Here is a 20,490-nt window from a genome sequence, read left to right as displayed (position 1 = left end):
GCCGTTTACCCAAACCAATTCTAGGGGTGCTGTATGCTGGGCATGCATATAACCATCCAAACCAGATGCAAATGAAACAGCCGAGCATCCACACTCATATATAAATATATACCAGGTTGCAAATGAGGCTTTCCAGTTCATGCTGGGCTTGCCGCACCGCATCTTCCTTCCCCACAATGGCGATGATCTCCTGGTCCTTGTCGTCGGGGCTGGGGAAGATGATGCGGGCACCGGTGCGGTCCCTCACTCTGCGGATGTTGGCGCCCCCTCTCCCGATCAGGAATTTGTGGTACTCTGGCTTGGCGTGCAGCTCTGCCGAGTGGTTGTTGATTTGCTGCGGGTGGAGAGGGCAGAGGGTGGGCAGCTGAAAGCTTGGCAAGGAGCGCCCTGCTCTGTGGCACAAATAATTACTCCTGCCTCCTAAACCGAACTGTAGAACTCGCTGCCAAGGGAAGCACTTTCCGGACAGTTTTCTGTGCAGCCGATCCAACCCGTGGAATCGGCACGCTACTTATTCATTTTAAAAAAAACATTTCCATGCACAACAAGTCTGTGTGAGGATGTTAACGTTTTACAAGAATTCTGAATTTGTGGGGGTTTTTTTGAATGTCTGCAGATTTAAGTCAGCTGGAGACCTCGGCAACGTGGGACTGATCAGCCTAATCGATAAAAATGGCAAACCACCTCTCATGTCAAATCTCAAGGCGGTGTACAACTATGTCACAATACAAATAAAAACATTAGAAGTGTGGGAAGGAACGCAAAAACTAGGGCAGAGTTAAAATTATACTGTTAGCTGCAGCAGCCTCAAGCACAACCACTTCGAAAAGGGGGAGGGGTTTTGTCTCATAGGAATCATAGGCGAGATAAGCCGCAGAAGAACTCCTAAAATGCATTTCCACTAACTGCAACCAGGACAGATAGTTGCTCATTATTTTTTTATCTGCTCTGTGTGGCCATGAATGATCCAAGCTCTTTGTGCGATGGACCGCAGTTTTAAAATCCGGCTGTTTTTCTAGGGATTATTTCCATGTCTTTGATTTATTACATTTAAATTCCAGTCCTTCCTTCCTTCCATCAAGGAACCACAGCCAGATTAAAGGGGGGGGGTAAGCAGGGTGACCTCCCATCCAACATCTGACCCGGGAGGGACATACTTCGCTTCAAACCATGTTGTGTGCCTTTGAAATCATGCCTTCATAGGCTAGCAATTTAGGAAAGCAAATGGAGCTGCAATATGGAGTTTTAAGGCCACATTCGCACGCTATTTAAAGTGCTATTATACCACTTTAAACGGTTGTGGATTCCCCCTCAAAATCCTGGAAATTGGGAGTTTGAGACTTGTTAGAGGAGACCCATCTTCCCCTTTCTCTGAGTGGTTTGAGAGCTGTACCTCTGTGAGGGGGAAATGGATCTAGCTGAGATTCCTGCATTCCATGGGGCTGGACTCCCAACTCCACAATTCTATTCTAACAGCTCTCAAGCATCTTTAACAAATTACAGTTCCCAGGATTCTGTTTTTTTGGCGGGGAAGCCGTGACTGATTAAATTGGTATAATTCTGCTTTTAAAGGTGTGCCCATGGCTCAAAGGAAAATGGGGAGGTGTGAAGGATGCCCTCTGTTATCGTAGCAACTTGACTGCCAAAAAACAGCTGTTTTCTCCCCACGCTCTCCCACTGATAACACCGGGCAACCTCCGATATATTTGGTACCTTCTCTTCCGCGATCTGCAGCAGCTGCCTTTTCGCTTTCTCCACCTCCTCGCCAGGCCCTCGGATGGTGACCTTGTCGCTGCCCGACCCCTCGGAAGGGAAGTGGATGTGCACCCCACCACACTCCTCCATGATGGAGCGCACTAGCCGCCCCTTGGCCCCGATCAGGGAGTTATGTAGCTTGGCTGGTATAGACACATCCACTTCTTTTATGTTAGCCTGGGAGGGAAGGGGTGGGTGATAGAGAGACAGAAATAGAGAGAGACAAGGGCTACAAAACCCTGTCTCCAAGGCCAAAGTTGGCACTTGCTTCCAAAGCAATTGCCGTAAAATTTTAATATCCTGCCTTTCCTGTAAGGTTCAAGGCGAGCAAACAATTAACTAAGATACAAGAAACTGCTGAACTTGCATCCAATGGCAGAAGCAAGGGATTAAAAGATCTGGAAACAGGGGTGTCCCAAGAGCAGCCCCCCATACAACATGCAACAGATTGCCTTTGGCCCAATCCAAACAGTCGTCACCATAAACCATGGCTTATTGTGGAAAGAACAAATGTAGCCTTCCCCTAGGCACTGAATCTCCCCACTTCCACTGGCACGGCAAGGAAAACAATTGAAGCTTTTACTTCCAGTGCTTAATGTGGAAGCTTTTGGTTCCAATTTTCTATTCATTGCAGCCAGACCTAAAACTGTAGTTAATCCTATCCATGGTTTGTTGAAACAAGGCAGTTTCATCAAACCACGGTTAGATGGTGCCTTGGTTCCAAACAAGCCAGAGTTAAGATCAACCGGTCTGTTAAGGTTTGGATAACATACCAAGCCACGGTTAATCTAAAACGGAAGCTGAGAACTTCTGACCTCATCTCCAAGGTGATGAAGGAGTGAACATGCACCCCCGAGGAGAGGCTAGGCTCACTCCTGTCACAATAAACTGTGGTTTGATAGCGTGACTTCCAACTGCAGCCGTTGTGTTAGAGACTGGAACATGTCCAAGCCGTTTCCTTGGGATCTGGAAAGACTAACAGGAGGAAACTGCTTCACACACCCACCAGCTCCCTCTGGATAGCCAGGATGCGGTCCCGGGCGCACTCGCAGTTGGCCTTCTTCCCAGTGATCAGGATCACCTCCGAGTTGCTGTTTTCTGTGGGGAGGTCAATCTTGGTATTGGTTTCCTCTCGAATCTATTGTGAAGAGACAACATCAAACCCAGACCCTCAAGGCTAGGCTACCGTAAGGGACTCGACAAGGAGCAGCCCTTGACAATGGCTTGGAAGAGGGAGGCAGGCAGGTGAGCAGGTAAAAGGTAAAGGGCCCCTGGACGGTTAAGTCCAGTCAAAGGCGACTATGGGGCTGCGGCGCTCATCTTGGTTTCAGGCCGAGGGAGCCGGTGTCTGTCCACACACAGCTTTCCGGGTCATGTGGCCAGCATAACTAAACTGCTTCTGGCACAACAGGACACCACGACGGAAACTAGAGCGCACGAAAATGCCATTGACCTTCCCGCCACAGTGGTACCTATTTATCTACTTGCACTGGTGTGCTTTCGAACTGCTAGGTTGGCAGGAGCTGGGACAGGGCAATGGGAGCTCACCCCGTCTCAGGGATTCGAACCAACAACCTTCTGATCGGCAAGCCCAAGAGGCTCAGTGGTTTAGACCGCAGCGCCACCTGCAGTGACCAAGTGAGCAGACCGTTGTCCGACAGCAGCAGTTGGTTAGGACCCCTCAGACCAAAGCTCCAGAGGTTTGCATTGGTTCTTTACAACATCAGAGGCGTCAGGCCAACATGCTGGAACTGACTCTCCGATTCTTAACTGGCTTGGACCTCTACCCACAGAAACTACTTCCTTCCTCAGAAACTGAGACACTACCACCCCAAGCCCAGTTCTTGGGGGAGGGGAGGAAATCGGAAGGAGGAAACCCCCCCACACACTTTTACCTTTTTGATGTTGGCGCCTCCTTTCCCAATAATGTTCTTGTGGAACTGCTTGAAGATAGGGACTGGAATAGAAAAACTGTTTTCAACCTAAGGCAAAGAAGAAGAAGAAAATCCATGAAGTTAAATATGGTGCCTGGATGAGTGAGACAGACAATGCTGGAGGAGAGGTATGGAACCATTGATAGAGACTTTCAGAAGCATCTTGAGATGGCAGAGATAGAGCTGAGACAGAAAGGATCCTGGGTGCAAGGGCAAAGGGCAAACTCAAAGGACAAAGCCACCAGGTTTCGGGCAATTCTCCTGGAGAAAGAATGGAAGAAGCAAAAATGGAAGGGACTTTTCTTTTTAAATTAGGGCGGGAAATCATGGGCAATAGGAAATGAGACCGGAAGATATGGAAATAGGTATGAATTAATGAATATAGAAATAATTATGGATTATTATTCCAATAAGGAATGAGACAGGGCCTTCTCAGAGGTGGTGCCCTGTTTAATGGAAAACTCTCTGAACTGAAATATGTCAACCTTCCACATTAGCTATATTTAGATATGTTTTCACTTATTTATTTGTCCAGATATTTGGAACCTGATGCAGACACTGGCTGGAGTTCAGGCCTAGTTTGGCTGTTTTTACAATGGTGGTATGCTTTTATTCGGTTTTATTGTGTCTTTTTTATATGATTACTGTTGCGTGTTGCATCGGAAGCTGTCCTGTGCTCCAACCTGGAGGAAGAACAGGGCGTATAAACTACTAAATAATAAAAATAAAAAAGTTTCCTTGTATCCAACCAAGCTTCCTTTGCCCGCCAGTCATCTCAGGCCACCACTGTGCTACCCCCTTTCTGACCACATGAGGTGGTACCTCCCAAGGCCACTTGCATGGGCAAAAGAAGCACACCTGGCGGAGCAGCAACACTTCAGCAAGACAGCAGAAAAATACACCCTTCCCCTCCTCCCTCCCGTCCCAAATAGCCCAGTTCTTGGGGGAAAGGGTGGGTTTCACCCCGATGGGATTCCGTCATGTTGAGCAAAGGGGGGGGGGCCAAGCAGCGGCCCTGTTCATCTGCAAGCCTAACCAGGTGGAACTCACCAGCTCCGCAATGACTTTCTGGAGATACTTGGCGCACTTTTCCACTTCGTTCTTGGGCCCACGTAGCTGCACGATGTCGCTCTTCTGAGAGGGGTCTGGGAAGTTGATGATAACCTGTAGGGGTGGAGCAGTTATCAGTGCGCAGAGTCAAGGGGTAGGCACCTAGAGTCCCCTTCTTTCGTGGGGAGGGATTAAATGAGGACAGAGTTAAAAACGTGAGCTTCTAAGCTGCTATGCAACTCTGGAGATTGTGCAGGGTAAGGCAATGACAGCAGCTACAAGTTGCTTTGCATCTTTAACTCGGCTTTCCCTCTCTCCATGCACAACAATGAGTTATAACAAAGAGTGCCAAGTCCTTATCCTCTGACTTTCAATCAGGTATTGCCCATACTTCTCTACAGTCAAACCTCGTTCTGCGTCTGCCTTGGCGAACGTCTGCAGCAAACCCGGAAGTACCGGAACAGGTTACTTCCGGGTTCACCACTTGCGCATGTGCAGACGCGTCGCTTCGATGTGCATCATTTTCGGGTTGCGGCGGGGCCTCCGGAAAGGATCCCCGCCATAACCTAAGGTTCCACTATATTTCGTTCATATATATAATTTTTATTAAATTTTCAGTTTTACAATTTTGAATACTCATTTAAGCATCCTTATAATATCAATGACTTCCTTTCTTCTCTTTCCATGGTTCATTGCACAACATACATCCCTGCATATTTTATATAAACTAAACCATTCAAATATTCCATTATTGCATCCACCAAAACTTATTTACACTGTTGAATTTATCTTAATGCTGCCCAAGTTTTCAAATAAACACAATTTTCCTCCATATATTCAATAAACATTTTCCAATCTTCTTTAAACATATGTTCTTCTTGTTCTCTTATTCTATATGTTAAGTCCGCAAGCTATTTCATCAGTTTAAGTTGCCATTCTTCTTTAGTTGGGACTTTGCTTGTTTTCCATTTTTGGGCTAGCAAAACACAAGCTGCTGTAGTGGCATACATAAATAACCTGGATTTCTTATGGACAGTGCCAATCCTGAATGCATTGGATTTGTGACTATTATGCTCATTTGCCTTCAGTAGCAGTAAAGCTCTGCTGGATGAAATATTAATTGCCTCTGGTCCATTTTTGGGGAATCTTGCAACGTGTTTAAGTTTTCACTCTGCTAACTATACATTGGAATCTACTCTGGATCAATACTGAGTAGACTTTCATGACAAAAATATATATAAATGTAATATTTTTTTCTTTCCTACCTCAGGAAACTTGTCACGGATCTCCTTGATTTTCTCGCCTTTCTGCCCAATGATGGTTCGGTGGAAGCGCTGCTCGATTATGAGGTCCTTCGTGCGTTCGTTTTCCTAGGACAGAAGCCCACACAACCAGTCAGCTGCATCCGCCCTGAGAGAGACTCCTTCCTGCTCAATGGGGCTGCTACAAGCACTGTCCTTGTGCAAAAGATTCTGGGAGGGGATCCACGAAGAAGCACCCAGAGTCCCGCCTCCTTTATCTGTCGTATTATTTCCCTTTCTTTTATTTTATTTCTATCACACCCTTCCTTTAAGGAGCTTCAAGGTGGAATACATGGTTCTCCGCCCTCCCCGTTCCATCCTCACAATGAAATTGAGAGGAGGTGGCTAGCCTGAGGTCACCTTAGTGAGCTTCACGGCCAAGTGGAGATTCGAACCCTGCTCTCCCAGGTTCCTAAGCCCAACTTTCCAACCAATTCACCTCGCTATGTGCTGCTCTGACCCTACAGAAGGCAGAATATTTCCACTTTAAGAGGCTCTGGTTTGCATGGAGCCAGATCACTGCTCAAATTTAGTCTAATCTTGCCTGCTTTGGCAGAAGCTGACTATCAGCGCTGACAATCAGTGAGGGCTTGGTGGTGGTGGTGGTGGGGGTGATGCCTAGCTGGAAATTTACCAACAGGGCCTTTTCAGTGATGGCTCCACATTTGTGGAACACCCTCGCTGATGCGAAGCGCCTGCCACCCTCCTTAAGGGACTCCCAGAAGGAATCTAAAAGCATCCCTGTTGACCCAGGTGTTTGATGTCTGAAAATCACTGTTCATGGCATCTCTTCAAGCTGAGAGTATATTTTAGAACAATTTTTAGAATGCTCTTTAAAACAGAAATAGAAATCACATTTTACAAGGACAGGAAGAAACATCACAGAGAGAATAATTGCCGCACACAGGAAGAACAAGGATATAGTTTGAGTGTTGTTTTATAAATCATTTGATGTGTTAACATGAATAGATGCTATTAATATTGCAGTTGTTGTATAAAGGATTATTATTTTGACCGGAATGTAATAGAAATTAGTAAGATTTTGGAACGCAGAAATAAAGAAAACCATCAAACCAGCAATTCTAGCATGCTGGGGGTGGGCAGGGTGGAACCTAAATTATATAATTCAGTATCTGAACGATTGGTATTAGTAAATGTATTATAATTTGGCAGTGTTAAAAACAAGGCTGTTATTGGACTGTAATTGAAAACTAATAAAATTATTATCAAGATAAAATAAAAGTAAAATAAACATAAATATAGATGTGTTTGCTGGCCTGGGCTTCTTTGGGACGAGGACGGGATACAAATTGAAAGAATAAATACTGAGTTCTTAGCCCTCCATCTCCACCCCCCACCAAATAAGATCTTATTCACCCCTGTAACCCCTCCAACCTCACCCCCTCCCACTGCCCTGCATTTCCCCTTCCAATCTCCCCTTCCCTCTTCCTGATTGGCTCCTGCTTCTTCTTCCATCCTAACTCCAGCCTGGGGAGACGAAGCAAGAGACGAGGGTACCAGCCGAGATGCTGGCCTCTCCCTTACCATGCGAGCAGCCATCTCCAGCAGCTCCTTGCGGGCCAGCTGAACCCCTTGCGGGTCTCCCTCAATCCGGATCAGGCTGCTCTTCTCGTTGTCGGGCGGGATGCGGACGGAGACTTTGTGCTGTTCCTTGATGCGGTTGACTGGCAGCACGTAGAAGGGGAGAGAGAGAGAGACAGGCAGGATTACTATGGTATTAATTTTGGATCAAGTTCAGCTATGATTTGTGTTTGTTTGTTTGTTTGTTTAAAAATGTGGAAAATTAATAATAAAATTTGGGGGGGGGGGAGAGAGAGAGGGAGAGAGAGACAGGCAGGATCAGAGACACAGAGGCCAGCACCAAACCTTTGCAAACATTGCCTGGCAGGTGTCCTCAATTGTCACATAGCTGCTACCCACCGCAACTTCTCCAAGACAAATTGCCCAGCGCTTGTGTTGGCACACCAGCACTCACTGTTGGCTCCATTCTTCCCTATCAGGTGACGATGGAACCGCTGATCGATGAGCACTTCGGTGTAGTCCATTCGGCCGAGCTGCAAAGGAATATTTTTGGGAGGGCAGGAGGGAAAGAGAAGATGGTGAGCTCACCTCGTGGCCTCCGCCCACAGTGGCTCTGTTGCAATTCTACTGTGCCCTCTGGAGATATGGACTCCCTAGCAGAAAAGCATTGATGCTATTTCTGCCCGGTCTACTCTCAGCATTCTCCTGACCTGTCTGCCAGGAATGGTTTTATCTGCTTTTATAACTGTACTGCTGGAACCCACCTTGGGACCTTGTGGAGAAGGGCAGTTAGAAAATTATAATCTAATCATATTCCTAAGGTTTCTTAACAGATTCGGTTTCCATGTCATATGTTAATGGGGGGCATCTTATTTACCCCCACCCTGTGGAACGCCCTCCCATCAGATGTCAAGGAAATAAACAATGATCTGACTTTTAGAAACAAAATAAAAAAAATCCTTCCAGTAGCACCTTAGAGACCAACTAAGTTTGACTTTTAGAAGACATCTGAAGGCAGCCCTGTTTTTAATGTTCGGTGTTTTATCGTGTTTTTAATATTCTGTTGGGAGCTGCCCAGAGTGGCTGGGGAAACCCAGCCAGATGGGCGGGGTATTAATAAATTATTTTTGTTTTCATTATCATCATCTTAGCTCTCAATATACCAAGCCCCACTCTATGCTAGGGGGCTCCTGCGGAAGTGAACTTTTTCACAAGATGGTGGGATTTTGGTTCATGCTCCTGCGACTGGGTCAGCAACAGACAACTCTGCGGCAAGAAGCTGCAGCGGCTCACCAGGTCCCGAATAATCTCCTGGATCTGCATCTGAGCCAGCTCCACCTCTTCGGTGGGTCCTTCCAGCGTGATCTTCTCGTCGCCGTCCGTGAATTCGATGTGAACCTGAAAAGGGACAAGCAATCTAACTTCTGATATGCCCGATGAAGAAAAAAAAGATGACCCAAGTATCCCCCCAAAGGCATCTTTTTTAAAAAGTTTTTTTAAATTTTTTATTTCAAAACCAATTTTTTTTTGCAAACATCAAATTCAAAATCCATATTCATTTTCCAACATAAGCCTATTACATAGATTACCTAAATTAAAATATATCTAATTGCTCTAGGCTTCCCTTTGCTATATGTAAATACAACGCAATTAGCAAATTATATTATAAATGATATTATAGGTTCCCATATACCCCCCCACTCCCCTTCACCCATGTGTGATCTCAATATTTTACTTCTTCCATCTTGTTGTGTGTTGTTATAATCCCCCCAAAGGCATCTCTTATGTCCTGCGTGCCTAAGGCAGGTTGGCAAACTGCCACTTTCCTGCGGCGAGTAGTCATTGCCTCCAGGTGACCACCTCACGATGCTAAAATACAAGCTGAATAGGCAAAAGGATGGGCAAAAGGAAGAACGTCTTCACAAAACATGTAGTTGAATATGATAGCCATGTTCAAATATATAAAAGGATGTCACATAGAGGAGGGAGAAAGGTTGTTTTCTGCTGCTCCAGAGAAGCGGACATGGAGCAATGGATCCAAACTACAAGAAAGAAGATTCCACCTAAACATTAGGAAGACCTTCCTGACAGTAAGAGCTGTTCGACAGTGGAATTTGCTGCCAAGGAGTGTGGTGGAGTCTCCTTCTTTGGAGGTCTTTAAGCAGAGGCTTGACAACCATATGTCAGGAGTGCTCTGATGGTGTTTCCTGCTTGGCAGGGGGTTGGACTCGATGGCCCTTGTGGTCTCTTCCAACTCTATGATTCTATGAACTATAGAATCTGGTGGTACACAACGCAGTGGCAGCCACTGACTTGGACAGCTTTAAAAAGGGGATTAGATGAGAATCCCCCATGAAAGACTAGCAAAAGCTACTAGCCGTGATGGCTACCTGCTACCTTTAGTATTAGAAGCAGCCTCTGAGTTATCAGCTGCTGGAGAAACCCATGGGGAAGAGCAACCTGCTTGTGAGCTTCCCAGAGGTGTGTGGTTGAATCCTGCAAGTAACAGGAGGCCTTTGGCTTGATACAGCAGGATTCTCCTTATAGTCTTAAGTCTTGCTCCTTGAGGCCAGCAGTACACCACAGGTGACTGGCCCTGGTCTAATGGGTGAGGCACGTAGTAAAAACTTGTGGACTAGTAACCTGCAGGTTCGTTTGCTAGCTGCCCATTCTATCCGTCAAATTGGCACATCAGAACACCCAAACCAAGCCTCCTAGTAACTCAACCTAGCCCATGTCTTGCTGCTTGGGTATCACGGGAGGGGGGGCACCCAGCTCTTCTTCAGGGTACAGGGATCATACGTTGCGTATCGAAACAGAAACACGGCGAAAAGACATGCGGTTTCACCCCCATTACTCCAGTCTCTTGCACAAGCGATACTTGCCTTCGGAAGCTGCTGGGTGATCCTGCCAATGTTCTGTCCTTTCTTTCCAATTATAAAACGATGTAACCAGGCTGGGGCGGTTACTTCAGCTACCATCACACTCTTCGCCTGGTGGGGTGAGAGAAGAGGGAGAGTTTTGTGGTCAAATCACAGTTTCCCAGATTTCAACACGGGCACCGCTGTTCTAGTGCAGCAATGACTGCGTTCTGTCTCTAGGTGCCGCCACAGTACCGTTTCAAACATCCATCTCAAGTCGCAATGTTTAGCAACCCAGGGAGAACAGGGTTCGAATCCCCATTGAGCAGCAATGGGTGACCTTGGGCCAGTTGCCATCTCTTGGCCTAACCTACCCCACAGGGTTGTTGTGAGGATGTACACCATGTACACCACCTTGTACACCACCTTGAGCTACTTGGAAGAAAAAAGTGGTAAATAAATGTAATAATACTCAGCTCAGAAAGGACTGTCTCTCCCCATACAAACCAACCTGTGCTTGTCATCTGAGGCCCTTTATGTACACACACAAAAACCCCCAAGAGGTCTGAAGGGTGGTAACATGAGAATGGGCCTTTTCTGTGGTGGCTCTCCGATTGTAGAATGATCTTTCCAGAGACACTCGCATGGTGCCATCTTTAGGTGCCTGGCAAAAACTTTCCTCTTTACCCAAGCCTTTGCCCATTAAATAATCCATGGCCTGTTAAAGCTGTGAGTGGGTGGGTGGGGGACTGTTATTACGATTATTTTGTTATTATCATGACTGTTATTATGCTTTTTATGTTTTTATCAATGCTCCATAAAATGTGTTTTTAATGTTGTACACCATTCTGGGATCTTTAGATAAAGGGCTGTATAAAAACTGAATAAATACTAAATACAGTTGTACCTTGGTTCTCAAACGGAATCCATTCCGGAAGTCCTTTCGATCTTCCAAAGCATTCGGAAACCAAGGCGCGGCTTCCGATTGGCTGCAGAAAGCTCCTGCAGCCAATCAGAAGGCATGTCAGATGTTTGGCTTCCAAAAATAGTTTGCAAACTGGAACACTCACTTCCGAGTTTGAGGTATTCATGAGCCAAAATGTTCAAGAACTACGCTGTTCGAAAACCAAGGTACGACTGTAAATAAATCCCAACACAGGTCTAAAACCTGTGATAAAAGAGAGACCAGGTGCAGTCTCTTGAACGGCACCATTATTTTTCTTTTCCTCCGCTAAGAAAAAGCTAATTTTGGACAGAGACGGGAGGGGGGGGGGAGCAAAGAGCCTCCTATGAGAAGATTACTCTCTACAGTTGCGTAAGACAATTCCCACTAGGCCAGGTGTCTGCAACCTTTAAGACAAAAAGAGCCACTTGGACCTGTTTCCGAAGAAAAAAAACTGGGAGCCGCAAAACTCGTCATTATAAAAATAACTTTTTTGTCACTTTTTTATTATTTCTTTGTTTGACCCCTCAGAATTACTCCTCCTCATAGAAATAAACATTAAATTAACAAGTTACCTTTTTTGTGTGTGTGTTCTTCACTCCCCTTCAAAACAGTGACCAGCGTACATGCCCCCTTTCAATGCAGTGACCAGCATACATGCCCCTTACAATGTAGCGGGCGGGAAGGTGACGTCGGGACGGTGCATGACTATCGCACGCACCGCCCTCATGCGACGTCACAGCCAGTACAGCGCCCGCCACAGTGGGGAGTGTCGGGGCGCACAATGCGCCTCCTCCCCTCGCTAGTATCCGCCCCGGAGCCGCGGCAAAGGTGTAAAAGAGCCACATGCGGCTCCGGAGCCGCGGGTTGCAGACCCCTGCACTAGGTGCTTTTTAAGACCTACATGGTTGTAAGGAACAAAACAAAAAAATCTGATTACATAAACTTGCTTTAAAAGAAATGGTAAAGGCCTTTTTTTTTTTTTTTTTTTGCAACAGCAATAAAACTGCCAAGCCACTACAGATGCACCTTCTTGAACATCCTTAGTGGTGCAGTCAAATCCACCCTTGGTGTTCAGATGGCCCACATGGTTCCAAACTGCGCATAAAGAGGACCAGGCAGTCCAGCACAGATGCTCAGAGCCCTTTACCTTGGCGTAGACCTGAGTCAGAGCGGGACCCAGCTTGTCGGGCTCCCCTCGGAGGATGATTGTTTCCGAGCTGCTTTCCAGGGGTGGCATCTCTACTGAGACTCCGGTGGCTTCCAGGATCTCCTGCAGGGTGTTGCCTTTGGGACCGATGATGTACTTGTGCTGGGACTTCTTCACCTCCACCGAGATCGTGGTTGTCTTGCGCTTCTGAGAGAGGAAGGGGAGGGGAGCAGCAGCTGCTTCACAGCATGGAAACGGGTAAAGCCACCAAAAGCCTCCCAGCACGCCCAGAGAAAAACAGCTACTACCAAACCTTCCCCGCTCATCCAGCCAAACCAAGTTGGGGCGGCTGACCGCACTGCACTCAGGAATAGGGTAAAAATTAGGGCTGCAGCATTTATCCTGCAAATGGGGTGATGGCAGCCCTGTAGGTGCTGTGTGCAGCCTCCAGCACCAATCAACCCCACCCAACATGGACCATGGGCTAGGGATGATGGGTGCTGCAGCCCAGAAACATCAGAAGGATCATAGAGTGTCTTCACCACATCGTTCAGCCTGGACACTTGAGGTCCAGCACCGAGGGCCTTCTGGCGGTTCCCTCACTGCAAGAAGTGAGGTTACAGGGACCAGGCAGAGGGCCTTCTCAGTAGTGGCGCCCACCCTGTGGAACACCCTCCCATCAGATGTCAAGGAAATAAACAACTATCTGACTTTCAGAAGACATCTGAAGGCAGCCCTGTTTAAGGAAGCTTTTAATGTTTGGTGTTTTTAATATTCTGTTGGGAGCTGCCCAGAGTAGCTGGGGAAACCCAGCCAGATGGGAGGGATATAAATAATAAAATTATTATTATTATTATTATTATTATTATTATTATTATTATTATTATTATTATTATTATTATCATCATGGGCTCCCCATCCCTACTTTATCCTGTTTAATGGCCCATAGGAAGTTATAAGCATTCTGGTGCCCCTGATTAACGAGGGGGCAGATTTTTCTCCTGCACCTTGCAAGCGCCGTTTTCGAAGGTGGATTCCCTCCAGTCAAAAGGGAGGAAATGCTTTTAAGAGGATTTCTGCTGCAAAACACATGCAAGTTCTCAAAAAGGGGGGGGGTGTTTCTTTTTTCTGCTGCTCCTTTGCAAATTTCAGCAAGGTGACGGCCCCAAATCCACCCATTTCATGTAGAAAGTGCATGTAGAAGTGGCCACTGATTTCTTTAGGGCAGGTTTTTGCCAACCTGGTGCCAGCTAGATGTCTTGGCCTGTCATTCCCATCCGCCCCAGGCAGCGCCGGGACCACCTGCACTCAAAGGGGCTGCTTGATGTAGCTGACACTCCCTTTCTTACAGAAACTGCCAGCTAAAACGCTAAACAACAGAGCTCTCTACAGATTTGGTGCTTCCGTCAAAGTGCCGTTAAGGCCGCCTTTTGCAGGGACAGGCAAACCCACCCACCTTGTCCTCGTAGATCTTGCGGATCCGCAGGAGTGCCTGGGCCACTGGCTCCTTCTCGCCGGTGATGATGATCTCGTCTTTGTTGACGCTGGGTGGTGGGATGTTGATGCGAGCCCCGGTCTCCTGCATGATCTCCTGGACCACCTTGTTGAAGGCTCCAGCAATGAAAGGGTGGAAGGCCTTCTCCAGGTTCAAGCGCTCCACGGCCCGCTTATCCTGGAACACAAGGGGAAATCTGCTGATCCACGTGAAGAGGAGCAACCTCTGCTTGATCACAGGCTGCCCTGGCCTCGTATATCCAAAATCTGTGGATCAAGTCTCAGTTCTTCACTATTCAGCCCCTCTCCTGGAATAAACAGGGAGGCGAATTGCTCACTGTATGCTTTCCCCTTCCAGTCAGTCACCCAAGACTGATTTCTTTTCCCCGCTATGAGCTTCCTTTTGAAGAAGGGAGCTGGGACACAGAAGCTCCTGTCCATGAAATGGAGTCAAGGCCAATACACAGAATCCGGAGAGCAGCCTTGGCTGGATCACACGAAAAGCTAATCTATTCTACTTAGGCGTTCTGAATAAACGGTATCGTGCATCAACCTGAAAACTGTGGGATGTATCATCACTGAAGCAGTCAAATGCAACATTTCCTGTTGCCCAGAGTAGACACACAGGGGGATGTTACTCTAGCCAGGAGGACTTCCTGTCACACCTGTCTGAAGCATCCTCCCCCTGTATGTGACCAGATAGATGGGCGTGACCCTGGAAGAGCCTATAAAAGGGCTAGTCACACAGCCATCTTCCTCTTTTGCTCTTTCCTTAGAGAGGATGGAAGCCACAAGGTAAAAAGTCTGAGGCCAAGCTCGGACTTCTTTTCTCTACAAATGTAACTGTAACCACAAGATAAAGCCTGTCTTCGAAATACTACGGTGGACTGAATGAAAGTAGGCTTTACTCTTATTTTTAATCAAGACTGCCGTGTTATTATTATTCCAGAGGGAAATAAAAGGGGAAACTTACCAGGAACAAGATAGACTGGACAAGCCAGGCTGGATTGCTTGGCTTAAATGATTCTAACGAATCCATCAACAAGCTTCGAGCCATGTGCACAGGAATGTGCTCTGCTGCTTGCTCACTAGCGTGAGTGAGGAGGGATAATATTTAATCAATATATGCTCTCCTACTTTCCTCAACATTCCCACAAAAATTAACACAAATAGCTCAGCATCCTGGTTCTCACAGTGGTCAACCGGATACCTATGGGAAGTCTGCAAGCAGGACCAGAATGCAGCTAGGAATGGGTACCTCCGAGGCAAACTGTCTCCGACAGCCAAGGGGAAAGATAGCCATCATGCCTAGTACCCCTTCCTAGCCTTCCCAAAATACCCCACTGAAGCTGGTATCCCAGATTTAGCAATTTAGCACCATATTGTGCCTTGCATAAAACCCCTCCACGTTGTGTCTAGAGCCGCAAAAATTCCAGATCTTCTGTTGGGCGGCTTGCTCTAGCCATGGAATGCAGCGTGCCAGAGTCCACTGCAAAAACCTGCTCGCTGGTTTTAAATCGAAGAGGAGAAGCCACGAGGCAGGCCATCAGAAGTCTCTTGCGCAACTGCTTCCCACGCCCACTACCTTCCGCCTTTGGAGGTAAAGGGTGGGGAGTTGCGACTCTTTCCCCCCCGGCTCACCTGCTCTGCCGAGATGAGCAAGATCTCGTGCCGCGCTTTCTCGATGCCTTCTTTGGTGCCCGTGATCTTGATCTGGTTGCTGGGGTCCTCAGGCCGCGGGATGTTGATCTTGGTGGCCGTCTTCAGCTCGAGCTCCTGTAGTTTCTCGCCGTTCTTGCCGATCACAAAGCGATGGTGTTCCTTGGGGATTGTGACAGTAGCTGAAGCCTGTGGAAAGGGGAGAGGACAGCGGCTTTGCTGGGTTTTCCAAATGCAGTTTTAACAAGGGCTGCTTGATACAGAAACACAGGGTGCTGCCTTACTCATTTGTTACATTTATATCCCACCCTTCATCGAAAGACCTCAGAGCAGTTTGCAGAATAATAGCCACTTGCAGAAAAGCGAGAGGTGCTGGGGTGGAGGGAGACGCACTTTGGGGTGGAAGGGCTTTGCACACACCTGGGTCTGAAGCCGAGCGACTATTTCCTTCCGAGCTTTCATGACGGAGTCCAGTTTGCCGGTCACCATGATGGACAGGCCCTGGTCCTTGGCCAAGGAGAGCTCAATATGAGCCCCGGTCTTCTGCATGATGTCCACACACACCTTGGCCTCGTCACCTTCTCCGAATTGGCTGTTGTCCTTGTAGCGTCGCTCTTCCAGGGGGACGTGAAACACCTGCCAAGGAAGGAACACCTCAAGGGCCAGGTCTACATGCCGCAAAATGTCTATTTCCAAATGCAAAAGCAGTTAATGCTGGACCGGACCAGAAGGCCCATCCAGGAAAGAATCTCGCTTCCCTCTGTGCCCACCAGGCATTTCCTGGTAATAAGCCCACAGACTAGGCACAAATGCCCCCGTTGTCCTCCTGCACATGGCATGGGGCAGTGCCTCAGAACATGGGGGGTTCTGTTTAGCTCTCAGCCCGCCAATGGCTACTTGCAAACAGCTATCCTGCATGAGAGCCAGTGTGGTACAGCGGTTAAGAGTGCTGGACTAGAACCTGGGACACCAGGGTTCAAATCCCCGCTTGGCTGTGAAGCTCACTGGGTGACGCTGGGCCAGTCACTCCCTCTCAGCCTAACCCACCTCGCAGGGTGGTTGTGGGGATTAAAAGGAGGGGCAGCAGGAGAACCACGCCATCCACTTTGAGCTCCACAGAGAAGTGAGATATAAAGGCAATAGATAAATATGCGCAATCTGCTTTAAAAGCCAACCGTGGAGGGTTCCACGCGTTAATATAAGTGTAGCATGGAGCAGTTTCCCTTGCTTGCCTCTCCCTCCATTTTCAATCTACTTAACTGGATGAATGCGAGTTTTTTTAAAACATACTTTTCAAGTTTGTACATTTCACTAATTTTACAGTCATTTTGACATTTCAAAGCTTTACTTCCTTTCCCCTCTTTCTGCGGTTCCTTAAATTTTTAATATCTTCTGCATATCCAAATTAACTTGATTTGCTCATTTACTCATCTTCTTTAAATACAGTGGTACCCCGCAAGACGAATGCCTCGCAAGACGGAAAACTCGCTAGACGAAAGAGTTTTCCGTTTTGGAGGTGCTTCGCAAAACGAATTTCCTATGGGCTTGCTTTGCAAGACGACAATGTCTTGCGAGTTCCTGCTGGTTTTTTTCCCTCCCCCCCCCTTTTTCTAAGCCACTAAGCCGCTTATCAGCTGATCCGATCAGCAGATAAGCCGCTAATAGCGCTAATCCGCCAATGGGCTTGCTTCGCAAGACGAAAAAACCGCTAGACGAAGAGAATCACAGAACGGATTCTTTTCGTCTTGCGAGGCACCACTGTACATACTCTTATGAAGCTGCAGGTTATTACAATAATCCTGCCAATGTTCTTATCTGTTTACAATTTATCTGTAAATATTCAATAAGCAGTTTCCATTCTTTTATAATAAAAGAATGTTATCTTGGTTTCTTATTCTTCCAGTAAGTTTCGCCATTTCTGCATATTGCGTAAGTTTTTGTATCCATTCTTCCTTTGCTGGGACATCAAAAGGCCCATCTAGTCCTGTATTCTCGTTATTGCAGCGGCCAACCAGTTGCTACTGGGAAGCCTACAAGGAGCTACCGTGAGTTGGAAGGGGCCACGAGGGTCATCTAGTCCAACCCCCAGCAATGCAGGAATCCTTTTGCCTAACTGGAGTTCAAACCCACAACCCTGAGATTAAGTGCCTCATGCTCTATCAACTGAGCTATCAAGCAGGATAGGAGCACAACAGCACTCTCCTGCTCATCCTCTCTGAACTGGTACCCAGAGGCCTCGGATACTGGAGGCGAGACAGAACAACCATGACAATGCTCTCCTAATAAGAGAAGGATGCATGGAGGCTTTTTCGCACAGTCGCTGCCAATCCTTTGCCTAGCGTACATCCAAGACACTGGTTTCAAGCGAGGCAACACAAATACTTCAGTTCAGCTTTACTGCTTCCAAGTTCGAAACCATCTTTCTAGGTCTGCTGATTATTTTGGCTACGCACCCAACAATGAGATAAACACTTCACAATTAACATCCCCCATAGGGAAGCCTCCCTCCCTTGCACACACACACACACACACACACACACACACACACGGTATTCTGCAAAGACACGCCAGCAGCTGAAGTGCAACTCTCTCTGCCCTGCCTCTACACACTCACCTGGGTGATGACAGAGGATTTGATAGGCCGGATTTTGTTCCATACTCCCGTAAGCTCACTGGACTTTTCCCCGGGGGCTCCCTTTTCTGGGAGTGGCGGAAAGGCTTCCAAGTAAGTGGGGATGTAGGCCTCATCCTCTGGGACACCACCTGCCCAGCAGACAAACATAGAAAGAGACAGCAAGATCACACACGAGAGTGGGGGGGGGGGGAATCCTGGTTTAGAGAAGGGATTGTGCAGGCAACACAGAAGACACAACCAGGCTTCTGATCAAATTACTTCGTGGACTAGAGACCACTTAATCAGATGCATCTACTCTGTATTTTGGAAAGTTGTCCGTTCACTGTGCATTTGAACCCAGCAACAAAAGAGGCAGCATCTCAAGATGCTGAGAAAATGAGTCAAAATAAAAAAATTCCTTCCAGTAGCACCTTAAAGACCAACTAAGTTAGTTCTTGGTATGAGCTTTCGTGTGCATGTGTATCTGAAGAAGTGTGCATGCACACGAAAGCTCATACCAAGAACTAACTTAGTTGGTCTTTAAGGTGCTACTGGAAGGAATTTTTTTATTTTGACTATGGCAGACCAACACGGCTACCTATCTGCAACTGAGAAAATGAGGATGTTGTTTTCAAAACAGCCCAATGTCGTTTCAGCCACTTATTGCCTAAAGGCGCTTCTTCAGGGGTCAAATTGAAGAACAGCTTGCAGAGTTCTTGCCAGATGTATCTCCTATTCACACGAATTTGCAAATATCTAACAGATATTATCTCCTAAGGCTGTTTTCTCCATGTGACCCCACCCCCAAAGGAAGCATCGAAGTACTTCAAAAGCTTCATTTTCACAGCATCTTGAGATACAGGTTTGTTTGGGGGTTCATTTTGGATGCTCTCTGGTTTTTGTGGGGGTGGGGAGGGGGGTTTCTGTGATGCATTTGGACACCAAACCTTGAGCAATGATTCCCAAGATCAATGAGCAGATTTTCATCTATGCTTGGATGCAATCATACGGCACTTTTAATCAATAAGGCAGATGGAACCTTTCAAAACTGCACTGATTTTTTGGTTTGTTAGAATTCCCAAGCAATGCCTGCAAGTGAAGTATAAACCTCAGTTGGCAGGAGTAAATAAATGCACACTGTGGTGTAGAGTAAAACAAAAATTAAGCAGAGAGGTCCACAGGGGAATGAAATGCAAAGCGGATTGTGACCATCATGCCACAAGCTTGAAATATATTATGTAAAATAAGTGCAGCCGGCTGTTTACAAGCCAATGTTGCTGATAGCACAAAGCACCCTGCCATTGGTTAGCCAATAAGGCGCTTGTAGTGGGATAAGAAGCCATTATTTTGATTCAATTCACAGGTGATAGAACTGAACTTTTGACAAGCTTCAATAGAGCAAATTCACCCTAGAGTTTCCCTTCTGAATGTCAACTTTAGGGCCAGTAACAAAAGCGTCCCAGGAAGAGTGGAAGTTTCTTCTACCGGTGTCTGAATATTTACCTTTCCAGAGAATGTTGGTTTATCAGTTCCGCCAGTGGATTCCACTCTAGCTTTTACCCAGCCTTACTTACCCATCAACAAACACGCATCTCATTCACTGCGTGAGCAGCAGCCTCACGACACACCCACACCAAAAGATTCCTGCCCACCTCACCTCGTGTTTCTTCATCCCTCAGCCCGCTGCGGTGCTCAGCAAAGCTTTCGGGTGTTAACACTGCTACCGAGCTCATAGCTTCAAACCCAGATTTGCGCGTTTCCGGTATTCCACTGTTGGAGTGATGAAAGAGAGAGTTAGGTCAGGAGTTGGCAAAGCTTTTGTGACTCCTTTATAAAGAGCGACCACATCACTTAAGTCAGCCTGCCAATAACCTGGTCCCTCCAGGTGTTTTGCTGGCTGGGGCTGATGAGAAATGTAGCCCAAAACATCTGGGTGAGCCCAAGATTGTGCAGAGGTTGCTCTAAGTGCATCGCTCACCTTAGATCAACCATGTATTATTATCCAAAGTTCTTAGACTTCCCAATACCAAATGAGCCATGCCTGAACAATAAACTCATCAGCCCAAGGCTCCCCCTTATATCTCACTACCAACACCACTGTTTGAATTCAGGTAAACAACCAGAGAAAAATGGGATTTTTTGAGTTGCGCTGCCCCATTTGTGGTGCTACTCAGGCATCAGGCAAAA

General features: G+C 47.0%; 1 protein-coding gene across 2 annotated transcripts in view; it reads right to left on the bottom strand.

The window, feature by feature from the left end:
- Positions 1-20,490, bottom strand: part of LOC308571997 (vigilin-like) — a 56,616-nt gene that overhangs the window by 11,241 nt on the left and 24,885 nt on the right. For both annotated transcript variants that reach the window (XM_081167707.1, XM_081167706.1), the window contains 16 exons: positions 19,961-20,073; positions 18,304-18,452; positions 16,110-16,325; positions 15,672-15,878; positions 13,993-14,208; positions 12,537-12,743; positions 10,468-10,575; positions 8,876-8,980; positions 8,037-8,115; positions 7,586-7,725; positions 6,005-6,109; positions 4,740-4,853; positions 3,651-3,737; positions 2,762-2,893; positions 1,714-1,932; positions 113-334 (listed from right to left, as the gene is read on the bottom strand). In XM_081167707.1, coding sequence (XP_081023833.1) covers positions 113-334; positions 1,714-1,932; positions 2,762-2,893; positions 3,651-3,737; positions 4,740-4,853; positions 6,005-6,109; positions 7,586-7,725; positions 8,037-8,115; positions 8,876-8,980; positions 10,468-10,575; positions 12,537-12,743; positions 13,993-14,208; positions 15,672-15,878; positions 16,110-16,325; positions 18,304-18,452; positions 19,961-20,036 — 2,382 coding nt within the window. In that variant the 5' untranslated portion in view covers positions 20,037-20,073. The remainder of the gene's footprint in view (positions 1-112; positions 335-1,713; positions 1,933-2,761; positions 2,894-3,650; positions 3,738-4,739; positions 4,854-6,004; positions 6,110-7,585; positions 7,726-8,036; positions 8,116-8,875; positions 8,981-10,467; positions 10,576-12,536; positions 12,744-13,992; positions 14,209-15,671; positions 15,879-16,109; positions 16,326-18,303; positions 18,453-19,960; positions 20,074-20,490) is intronic.

This window comes from Podarcis bocagei (assembly GCF_964188305.1).
Source record: "Podarcis bocagei genome assembly, chromosome: 13".
NCBI classification, from domain to species: Eukaryota; Metazoa; Chordata; class Lepidosauria; order Squamata; family Lacertidae; genus Podarcis; species Podarcis bocagei.
Note: the sequence above shows the minus strand (reverse complement) of the source record. Positions and strands in the feature narration are given on the sequence as shown.